General features: G+C 48.5%; 1 protein-coding gene across 2 annotated transcripts; it reads right to left on the bottom strand.

Moving 5' to 3' along the window:
- Window positions 1-1,522: 1,522 nt before the first annotated feature.
- On the bottom strand, window positions 1,523-12,115 carry tab1 (TGF-beta activated kinase 1/MAP3K7 binding protein 1). Of its 2 annotated transcripts, none has more exons than XM_079278010.1 (11): window positions 12,067-12,115; window positions 11,009-11,139; window positions 10,618-10,771; window positions 10,276-10,371; window positions 9,886-10,012; window positions 8,708-8,824; window positions 6,961-7,072; window positions 6,187-6,331; window positions 5,142-5,355; window positions 4,592-4,745; window positions 1,523-3,527 (listed from the first exon to the last, which is right to left on the bottom strand). In XM_079278010.1, the coding sequence occupies exons 1-11, from the start codon at window positions 12,097-12,099 to the stop codon at window positions 3,293-3,295; spliced, it is 1,518 nt and encodes a 505-aa protein (XP_079134136.1). In that variant the 5' UTR covers window positions 12,100-12,115; the 3' UTR covers window positions 1,523-3,292. The 2 variants fall into 2 exon arrangements, with proteins under 2 accessions (XP_079134136.1, XP_079134137.1); XM_079278011.1 differs by having other exon boundaries at window positions 1,523-3,524.

Genomic DNA, 12,115 nt, shown 5'->3' with positions numbered 1-12,115 from the left:
CGAAAGAACAATGTGAGACGAAAGAACAATGTGAGACGAAAGAACAATGTGAGACGAAAGAACAATGTGAGACGAAAGAACAAGGTGAGGGAAGAGAACAAGGTGAGGGGAGAGAACAATGTGAGGGGAGAGAACAATGTGAGGGGAGAGAACAATGTGAGGGGAGAGAACAATGTGAGGGGAGAGAACAATGTGAGACGAAAGAACAATGTGAGACGAAAGAACAATGTGAGACGAAAGAACAATGTGAGGGGAGAGAACAATGTGAGGGGAGAGAACAAGGTGAGACGAAAGAACAATGTGAGACGAAAGAACAATGTGAGACGAAAGAACAATGTGAGGGGAGAGAACAAGGTGAGACGAAAGAACAATGTGAGACGAAAGAACAATGTGAGACGAAAGAACAATGTGAGACGAAAGAACAATGTGAGACGAAAGAACAATGTGAGACGAAAGAACAATGTGAGACGAAAGAACAATGTGAGACGAAAGAACAAGGTGAGGGGAGAGAACAATGTGAGGGGAGAGAACAATGTGAGGGGAGAGAACAATGTGAGGGGAGAGAACAATGTGAGGGGAGAGAAGGAGCCCGTGAAAGAGACTCAGACTGATTCCACTAAACAACAACAACAACAACCGTGTGGTCAAATAAAAACAGACCATCATGTAAATGTGATGCCGGTCCCTCCAGAAGGAAAACCGCCTACGTCGTGGTGTCATTTATCGTTTGGTTGTTTTGTCAGCAGCAATGTTCCACAGGGGCCCGTCATCGTGCTCAGGGGCCCGTAGTAACTTCCTTCCTTGTGCTATTGGCTGGAGGCACTGTTGAGGTGCCCTTGAGCAAGGCACCAAACCCCCAGAGACCACAGAGCAGCTGGACTCCCCGGTTGTCATGAATCGACAGGCTTTTACTTGATGACATCAATGAGACGACGAGCACAAAGACTCCTTCGCTTTACATCCGCTCCCTCCGAGTTCACTGGAGACACGTTTCATGAACGAGGCCTCAGCAGGAGGACACATCGCGCCCCACAATGAGCCGTTTGGAACGCGGCCTTCGACACCAAACAGCTCTGCTGACAGGTCTCCCTGTCATTACTCTCTGTGTTTTCTAATCGGTTCCCTGATTGAGATGTGGGGATTCACATCGGCGTGAAGTTAATTCAGGGAATGAGACGAACTCCTGGCGAGAGGAAGCGGGCTGTGGATGGTGACTGGTAGCACGAATCCTACAAATACAAATGAATTTATATACAATCACTGGCAGCATACGATGCAAGTTCATATTCCCAAAGTGTAACGTTTGAAAATGTTTCTTGAAGAAGAGACTCTGCAGGTGAACAGAGAGCACCATGAAACTTCACCAGTGCATCACTCACGTCAAGATTATTTATTGTATTACAAGTTTTCTGGAATGTTGTGTTGAAATATGCAAATGAGGCACCAACTTTTGGTGTCGTGTGAAAGAAGACGAGTTCTGGAAGATAAACTCAAATCTGTACATTGATGAGCGTATGATTGGTGATGTTTTTGCTTCACTGTCACCTTGAAGGAGGAACATCTCTGGTACGTCAGCCTGCTGTCATCACCTGAACACAGCAGACCGCTCTGCAGCCAACGCAGTTTAAACCAGGACATCAGTCTCATGTACATCAAACACTGAGATGTTAACGGGCGTTTTGATCGTTCACATGAGGAAGTAGACGAGAGAGTGACGCTGCTGTGGCTCCATCTCTCAGCTCCTCCTCTAGACCACCTGATGGTGCGTTAGATTTCTCCACCGCTGCGTTATGAACAGGAGCTGGAGTCTCCGTCCGTCTGTCAGAGCTCCTCCTCCTCCTCCTCCTCCGCTGTTTGTTGGATCTTTAAAATATGTTCTGTCCTTCAAAGTGAATCATTTCAACACTAAATGTCCAGCATGATGCTCAGGAGAACTCCCTTTGACACCACATGGTTGTTTTAGAGTTGTCACCTTAAAATAACATAAAAGTACCTCACACCCTGAACCGACGACGACCTTAAGTATGAATCATAGCTGCATGAGCTCTTCTATGGAATTGTGTTCAGAGAAAACTTAGAGAAGTCGTATAGAAGTCTATAGAAAATGACTCTACTTCTCTCTTGATTTATTACCTCAGTAAACATTGTAAACATGAGTTTATGTCTCAATCTCTAGTTTCAAGTCTTCTTCAATACAGCATGATGTTCATTTAGTACATTATGGTCCATTTAGAGTCACACAGACCATAAAGCAGGGGATGCTTTAGGGCGGGGCTACACGCTGATTGACAGGTCGCTACCAGAGACGTATACGGCGTCTAAGATGATGACCACATTTGATGCTGCTGTTTTCGTTGCAGTACTCATTCAGTGTATTTGTACTCACTGCTCCTCTTTCTACAACTTCTTGTTTCCAAACATAGAAACCCCTCATGCATGCAGGAGTAGAACATGGTGCATGTTGACTTGTACGCAGTTGTTTTCATGAAGATAAAAGCTTTCCTCCCTGAGATGAACTCTGCTGCTTAAATCTGTTTTAATACCCTCGTTTGTTCCAAAGTGAAGCCTCACAGAAGCTCTGATGCCGAGTCACCGCTACCTCGCTGCTCCTCCACAGCGTCACGCAGAGTGAACACCATATATATTATTTCAACTCGTCTGTCGACTGAGACCCTGCAGGAGAAAAAGCGAGACATCGAACTGAGCCGTCATGAGGAGATATACTTTCATTACAAATGAAAAGGTACTTTCAGAACATCTCTTGGATCCATTTGAAGGCCTCACAGAACGAAATCACACCGAAGCACAAACATTTCATGGTTCCTCACCGGCTCATCGATAAGTGAGTAAAATACAACGTCCGGCTCGTAAAGCAACATCTAAAGTCAACATTATTATCAGAGTGAGCTCACGAGTGAAGCGCCTCACTTCCTGCTGTGGTGCACGCGCTCAGTGTCGAGCAGAAGCAAGACGACGTTTAGGAGCATTTCAACCATCCTGGAAACTCCAGATTCATCTCCTTCAATGAAGATTCAACGTTGTTAACTTTGGTCTGTTGTTGTTATTTGATAATAAATAATAAAAACATTGGATATCGGGGGGCGAGTTCACATTTACGTTGAGGAAGCAGATTTGTGACCCGGAGTAAAACATAAACCTATAAATGTTAATAAGCTCAGTCCTTCCTCCATGCGTCCCCGTGCACCGTCAGCTCACTTATTGTTTTAGTTATGATTCAGTAAAAGCATTCCACCCAGTCCGTCTCTTTCCAACTGGACCCCCAGCTTCCTCCTCACTGGGGTCCCAGTCCTCCCAGTCCTCCCACGGTGCTCTGGCCGTCGCTGTGGTCGCCCCCCCACAGGCGGTAAAACTGACTGAAGTCCACGTAAGGAGGGACCCTCCCCGTCTCGTCCGGCTGAGCCGCCTGGCTGCCTCTCTGCCGGAACAGGCTGCCGTCTCCAGAGCTGGAGCTGGAGCTCTGCGTCTGGGTGTTGGTGGACTGGAGGGTGGCTGTCGGGCTCTGGCTGCTGGGGAGAGAGGAGGAGGAGGAGGAGGAGGCAGGTACGAGGGTGGGGATGGAGGAGGAGGCAGGTACGAGGGTGGGGATGGAGGAGGAGGAGGAGGAGGAGGAGAGGAAGGGGTCCGTGTCACGGGTGGAAAGGCAGAGGAGGGAGGTGGAGAGAGGGAACGGGCGGGGGGGAGGAGGAATGGTGGAGAGAGAGAATAGGGAGGCGGAGAGGGCGAAAGGGGAGAAAAGAGGGGAGAAAGGGAATTCAATTATGGGCTGCATTATGTCAACGGAGGCCTGGCAGGTAGAGGGGTAACACGAGCTACAGAAGAAAGGAAAGGAAAGGAGAGGACAAGAGTGTCGGAGACGGGACGGAGGAAAGACAGACACAGATGTGAGTCAGACAGACAGGACGGAGTGAAAGTCATCAAAAGGAGGACGAGACAGAGAAGTGGGAGCAGAGAGCCGGGTCCCTGCTGGACTCGAGGCTGTGGGTGATTCTTCTGAAACACGTCTCTACTTGAAGTGAAGATCATCACGTGTGACCGGGTCAAGGGTTCGATTCCACAGCATTCATTGTGCTCCATCATGCGTGACTGCGTGTGCAGGTTGTCTCCACCAGTTGGTGGTGAAGTAAAGAAGCGTGTTAACACCGTCTTATGTCTTTGAGACGTATTGAAGTGTAGCGACGGGTATCAATACCAGTACGCTTATCGGTGCTTTTTTATTATATTCTGAGAATTAAGTAAGAAAATAAACAGTTTTAAATACTTCTCCAGCTGTTGTTGATCAGCCTTCTGTGAAAAGGACGCATGAAACAATGAGGAAGTGAAAACCATGCCGACACATAAATAAGCATCGCAGTGAGGGACAATATCAAGCTCACCTAAAGTAAATATAGTGAGGGAGGGAAGAGGGATTATCTAAAACACAGCCAAAATAAACTGAGGGAGGAATGAAGCTCACAGTGAAAACAACAGCAGAGAGAGAACGGAGGGAACGGGAGAACCAGGAGAGGAAAACAAGGTCACCCTGACCAAACATAGGAGTAAAGGGAGAACCAGGAGAGGAAAACAAGCTCACCCTGGTGTGGGGGTTCCTTCCTCCAGGGTGGAGGCGGTGTTGGTTCCATTGGTGAGAGTATTTTGTGAGGGCATGACCAGTGAGAGGGTGACGCTGGTCTTACTGGTGCTCTGGCTGTTGGAGTAGGGCACTGACACTGGGTAGATACGTCCATCTGAGAGAAGGACGGAGAAACGTTTACATTCTTATTGGATGTATAAAGCAGCAGCTACCAGCTGGGAGTCAAAAGATAATAATAAACAGCAAAGAAAGTAATTAACTCCATAAGATTATGTTTTATTTTTAGTACATTGATACGACGCCGTATTAAGAGACAGCGTAGGTAGAAAAAATATGAATTAAGGTGCACATTGAAGGTAAATTGTGAGGTTTTTGTCGATCTATGCTTGTGACGACACGGTGACTGTGGGATAAAATCACGAGTTTTCTTTATCTCTAAACCCGATTGCTACGGTATGATCTGCGTTGGTGCCGCCTGTATGGAGGTCTGTCCCCTCGTGGAGGATTCCCATGAAACCCAAACCAATCCCAGAATGCCCTTCTTCTTTACCCTGCGTGGGCCTGAGCGTCCCGTCGGCCAGCGGGTAGTTGAGCGTGCGGATGAGCAGCGTCATGTCCTCGTGTCGCGAGCAGAAGGTCGCCCGCTGACGGCCGGACACGTAGACGTCGTGGTGCAGACGCTTCACGCGCTCCACCACCGACTGAGCCACCGCCTCCAAGACGCTCTGCAGGGCCAACTCCGCCGCCACCATCGCTACGATCTCCTACGGGCAGAGGAGAAGGATGTTAAAGAGGAGGAGGAGGAGGGGGAGGAGGAGAATGATGTTAAAGAGGAGGAGGAGGAGGAGGAGGAGGAGAATGATGTTAAAGAGGAGGAGGAGATTGATGTTAAAGAAGAGGAGGAGGAGGGGGAGGAGGAGAATGATGTTAAAGAGGAGGAGGAGGAGGGGGAGGAGGAGAAGGATGTTAAAGAGGAGGAGGAGATTGATGTTAAAGAAGAGGAGGAGGAGGGGGAGGAGGAGATTGATGTTAAAGAGGAGGAGGAGGAGGGGGAGGAGGAGAAGGATGTTAAAGAGGAGGAGGAGGAGGGGGAGGAGGAGAAGGATGTTAAAGAGGAGGAGGAGGAGGAGGAGAAGGATGTTAAAGAGGAGGAGGAGATTGATGTTAAAGAAGAGGAGGAGGAGGGGGAGGAGGAGATTGATGTTAAAGAGGAGGAGGAGGAGGAGGAGATTGATGTTAAAGAGGAGGAGGAGATTGATGTTAAAGAAGAGGAGGAGGGGGAGGAGGAGAAGGATGTTAAAGAGGAGGAGGAGGAGGGGGAGGAGGAGAATGATGTTAAAGAGGAGGAGGAGATTGATGTTAAAGAGGAGGAGGAGGGGGAGGAGGAGAATGATGTTAAAGAGGAGGAGGAGGAGGGGGAGGAGGAGAATGATGTTAAAGAGGAGGAGGAGGAGGAGGAGATTGATGTTAAAGAAGAGGAGGAGGAGGAGAATGATGTTAAAGAGTCGAGGAACAAAAGAAGAGGATGAGGATGAAAGGAAAGTACAATAAAAACAACAACAAAGTGGTGAGAACGTTGGCTGAAGTGGGCTCACCTGATTGGCTTGTTCGGGGCCGTGAGCGGACTCGAGGGCGTTGATGAGACCTTCAGACATCAGCAGCAGGAAGCCCGTCACGCTGTCCAGAGAATGGCTGCCGTGAATCTCCGGCTCGGCGATGACCGGCCTCGTCTTAGCAGCACTGAAGGAGGACGGGAGGAGACGGGAGGATGCGAGAGCAGAGGAGTTTAGTAGGGATAGGGAAGGAGGGAAGTGGACGAAGAAGAGAGACACCGGACCTCAACACAATGAAACTAAATAATCCTCTTTGAAGACAGAGATCATATTGAGTTCCATTGAGGATCATAACTGCAGTGAAACACTGACTATGGAGAAGAACCTCTAATAACCACACTTCCAAACTTCACTCCTGTCTCTTTAAAATGTTTCAACAGCCACCACAGTTTACCTTCACACACAGTTCTTTAAAAACACGTCACTCTTCTGTCTGAATGCTAAATAAGAAGCTACATCTAGCAGAGTTATCTCAGACTGGAGTCGAGAGTTTACTGACAGATGTTACATCTTGTTTCTTTAATCGGTACATAAACAGAAATCCAACAACAGAAACCTGAATACAGAAACAGGGACTTCCAGGAATTCACTGTGCCGGGACAGGAAGTAGTTTGTTTGTTCGACTTGTTTCAAAAGACTGTTTCCAGAGCTTAAGTGTTGACAATATAGATTCTGCTGTCGGATCTGTGCATTCATAATAATGAGTAACAATAAAGAAGAAAGCCGGAGAGTAAAGAAGAGTTCACAGTGTTTCACCTGAGCAGCTCGATCTCATTGTAGTTGAACTTGACCCGATAGTCTCCGAGTCTCCTGGTGCTGCTCTGACCTGAGATCTGACCCGCCTGACGGACACGAGATGAATCCACACCTGTAGAGAAGAAGTGAGAAAGTGAGAGGATGAGGAAGCTGAAGGAAGAGGAAGAGAAGGAGGAGACAACACCGCTATTCATGCCGACCATGACCAGATCATGTGACGGTCTGACGGTGTGACGGTCTAACGCTGTGACGGTCTGACGCTGTGATGGTCTGACGCTGTGACGGTCTGACTCTGTGACGGTCTGACTCTGTGACGCTGTGACGGTCTGACAGTGTGATGGTCTGACGGTGTGATGGTCTGACGCTGCGACGGTCTGACGGTGTGATGGTCTGACGCTGTGACGGTCTGACGGTGTGACGGTCTGACGCTGTGACGGTGTGATGGTCTGACTCTGTGACGGTCTGACGCTGTGATGGTCTGACGCTGTGACGGTCTGACGCTGTGATGGTCTGACGCTGTGACGGTCTGACGGTGTGATGGTCTGACGCTGTGACGGTCTGACGCTGTGACGGTCTGACGCTGTGACGGTCTGACGGTCTGACGCTGTGACGGTCTGACGCTGTGACGGTCTGACGCTGTGACGGTCTGACGCTGTGACGGTCTGACGGTGTGACGGTCTGACGCTGTGATGGTCTGACGCTGTGATGGTCTGACGCTGTGACGGTCTGACGCTGTGATGGTCTGACGCTGTGACGCTGTGACGGTCTGACAGTGTGATGGTCTGACGGTGTGATGGTCTGACGCTGCGACGGTCTGACGGTGTGATGGTCTGACGCTGTGACGGTCTGACGGTGTGACGGTCTGACGCTGTGACGGTGTGATGGTCTGACTCTGTGACGGTCTGACGCTGTGATGGTCTGACGCTGTGATGGTCTGACGCTGTGACGGTCTGACGGTGTGATGGTCTGACGCTGTGACGGTCTGACGGTCTGACGCTGTGACGGTCTGACGCTGTGACGGTCTGACGGTCTGACGCTGTGACGGTCTGACGCTGTGACGGTCTGACGCTGTGACGGTCTGACGGTCTGACGCTGTGACGGTCTGACGGTGTGACGGTCTGACGCTGTGACGGTCTGACGGTCTGACGCTGTGACGGTCTGACGCTGTGACGGTCTGACGCTGTGACGGTCTGACGGTGTGATGGTCTGACGCTGTGACGCTGTGACGGTCTGACGGTGTGACGGTCTGACGCTGTGACGGTCTGACGCTGTGACGGTCTGGCGGTGTGATGGTCTGACGCTGTGACGCTGTGACGGTCTGACGGTGTGACGGTCTGACGCTGTGACGCTGTGACGGTCTGACGGTGTGACGGTCTGACGCTGTGACGCTGTGACGGTCTGACGGTGTGATGGTCTGACGCTGTGACGCTGTGACGGTCTGACGGTGTGACGGTCTGACGCTGTGACGGTGTGATGGTCTGACGGTCTGACGCTGTGACGGTGTGATGGTCTGACGCTGTGACGGTCTGACGGTCTGACGGTGTGATGGTCTGACGCTGTGACGCTGTGACGGTCTGACGCTGTGACGGTGTGATGGTCTGACGGTCTGACGCTGTGACGGTCTGACGGTGTGACGGTCTGACGCTGTGACGGTCTGACGGTCTGACGCTGTGATGGTCTGACGCTGTGACGGTCTGACGCTGTGACGGTCTGACGGTCTGACGGTGTGACGGTCTGATGGTCTCACCCAGAGCAGCCAGCCTCTGCAGCTCGTCCTCGTTGTCGGTGCTGTGCGGACGGCCGATCTGGAGAACCTGGTTCTGACCATCGCTGCTGGACTTGCACAGCAGAGCCCGGTTGGTCCCTGGAATCCCAAAAACAAGCAAAAAACACATTCGAGGATTCACAAAGCGAGAATGTGGACTCTGGTGAGAAGAAGTTCATGGTGTTCTGTTTCATGTTGTGTTCCTCGGCCTTCAGGTACGGAGAGTTATCTTTAATCAAAGACATTAAATCATTAAAAATGACTGATCAATACCACGATCGTTAATTATTCAGCACCGGAGCTCGTTTAATACCGGGTTTCTGAACACACCTCTACCTTCAGATACGTACAACGTGAACTCTCCCTACGTAGACGTAAATGTCTTTCTCTAAGGAAAATGTTTTCTGTAATACCGTCATAAATCCCTCTGAACGTTACACACTGTTCCTTTCATTGACGCAGCGTTTTAATGACGGCTGTTAAACGCCTGCTGCCTCGCCTCCTCCAGTCTCTTCCTCGCCTCCTCTGCTCGCAACGGACGCAAGAGGAGAGGAAAGAGGAGAGGAGGCTAGGAAAGGAATCGATGACGTACACAAACTGAGGAACGAGAAGAGCTCTCATTCATCTCCGCTCTGCAGTGACTCTCTGTGGTACTTTAGACAGATGATGAAGGTGGAGGCTGAGACAGATCAATGATCCATCCACTTTATATTGTTATATATACTATATACTGTATACATAGATACATCCAGTTACCCTTGACACACACACACACACACGACCTTAACTGTCAAATACATTTCACATCAACACACAGCTGGAAGAGAACACTCTTTAAAACTCTATTTATATTCCGTCAACTTTCAACTCTTGACCCTCACACAACGTGCCAGTGGGGAGAGACACACACACATAGTTTACAGGATGTTAAACCCGTTTCTTTATAATGCATTTAATACTTCTTTATTGCATAATAAGGTAATAAAGTAGTTTATGAACATGAGATATGAGTTGACAGATTATAATCCCTCCTCTGTACAACGGATCAGATCAGCACAACAAACAGGAGCAACTGTTAGATCATAAACGTGTGTAATCCTGACATCCGCTGGAGACAAGACGGTAAAACCACTCTAGGAAACGTGTGTGTGTGTTCATACCAACACTGGCGATATAGAGCCTGTTGTTGAGGATCAGAGCCACTACGGCCGTCGCTCCTCCAGACACCTCCTGCTCCAGCTCCTTCAGACGCTCCTGCACCTTCTGATTCTTGTGGAATGACACATTCTGAGGGGGGGGGGGGGGGGGGGGGGTAACAGAGGAGAGAATCAGCATGAGGGGGCGGATCAGGAAATAAAAGAGGAATGAGCAAGAGGCTTAAGACGAGGAGGAGTGGGGGAGGAAGAAAAGGAGGCGAGATGAGTAGGAACACCGGAGATGAAAGAGACGAAGACGAAACGTGAGAACAGAGAAAAGGGAGATTATGACGAGATGTTTTTCTGTGTGTGTGGACCTTGTGTGTGTGTGTGTGTGTGTGTGTGTGTGTGGACCTCGTTGTGTGGTTGGAGGTAGTTGGACAGGTGAGCTTTCTCAGCCAGAGCGTCATCTATCGTCTCAAAGTAGCTCTTCTCCACCACATCGAAGGCCTGCGACAACAACAAACACACACACAAGTCAAACACACGCTCCAAAGATCGTAGACATGCATTTGAATCAAAGTTTGAAAGAAGTGACTTTAAAAAGTGTGAGACAATCAGTTCTCCTCACGCTGAACGATGAAAATCCTCACTCTTCCCAGAATATGAACTCATCATACTACGTAATACTTAGTACTACACGTGAAGCGTGTAACACACACAGACACACACACACGCACACACACACACACCGACCTGAGTGAGGATCCTGCGGACGTCGATGTCCGTGTGACTGGAGTTGAGCTGTCCGAGCAGCAGCTCTGCCGTCAGACACTGAGAGGCGAAGCTGGCCACTCTGCTGCCGTCGTAACCGTTAAAAACCCCGTACAGGAAGCAGCCGTCCTCGCCTCTGATTGGTGGAGAGAGAGGAAAAAAATAACTCTAAATGGACCATAATGTACTAAATGAACATCATGCTGTATTGAAGAAGACTTGAAACTAGAGATTGAGACATAAACTCATGTTTACAATGTTTACTGAGGGAATAAATCAAGAGAGAAGTAGAGTCATTTTCTATAGACTTCTATACAACCAGAGGAGTCGCCCCCTGGTGGACACTAGATAGAATGCAGCGAGAGTGTCTCACCTGAACCTCAGGTGTCCGTCCTCGTTGGGGTGGCTCACCGTTCCTTTACCATCGGGGCCGTACACACAGTTGGTTGCGGTGCCGACACCGCACATCTCACACGGCGGGAGGTCGTCTGTCCAGCTCTGATGCTGCCGAAGGACAAAAATATACAAATAAAATGTTATCCATCTATCCATATACACATCTATAGATGTATAGATGTATACTCCACTGATAACATTCAGCACAGTGCAGAGAGCACACACAGGTGAAGTATTCTGTCTCTGCAGATTTCATTCTACCACAAACTAACTAAACCAGTATGTTTGTTACATACATTACTAAAACAGTAACAGACTGTCTTAAATCTCTAATATTTCTCCCGTTGAACTTTAGAGATACACGAGAAAGTGTTACATTAATATTTGCCCAGTAGATTCATGAGAAAACCAAAACCGGAAATTGTTTTCACAGGATAAATAAATACCGCAATTTATAGATTCATGTCGACCTCGAGCTATTGTTATTGTGTACGTGATGCACAATAAACATGTTTAAATCAATAAAAACCAGCTCACACTGACTCATCAGAACACTTGATGTGACATGTTTTGAGGGAATATGAATTGAAGACGAAATGTATGGAAATATTTATTGTTTTCTCCATAACTCTATAATATATATATTTTTTTATTATAATATACAGTATATGCTAATATGCCAAGCAATGTAAAGTCAGCACCAGTCACACATTAGTCACCTCCTCCTGCTGTCGTTAACAGAAACTGCCCCTGCTGTTTACGACACTAATAAATCGCTTTACGTTGAGGTTGAAGTTGGTGGCTAACGTTTGCTAGCCGATGCTAATACTGTCGGCTAAACTAAACTAGCATAAAACTAAACTAGCTAGCATTAGCATCACTGAACCAAACGAAATAACAGTAAAAGGGAACACAACAAACAGAGACTACCACTGGAGGAGATGAAGGACACCTAATACACTCTTTAAAGCAGCACAAGAGTGACATTACATGTTAGTGAGACCAACAAATAGCGGAGTTTATAACGTAACTTACGCTTTGCATAAAATTCCTGCGCTGGGCCGCCATGTTGGACGGTGCTTGT

This window comes from Melanostigma gelatinosum (assembly GCF_949748355.1).
Source record: "Melanostigma gelatinosum genome assembly, chromosome: 11".
NCBI classification, from domain to species: domain Eukaryota; kingdom Metazoa; phylum Chordata; class Actinopteri; order Perciformes; family Zoarcidae; genus Melanostigma; species Melanostigma gelatinosum.
The sequence above is the reverse complement of the archived record's forward strand: the minus strand, read 5'-3'. Positions and strand labels throughout refer to the sequence as shown.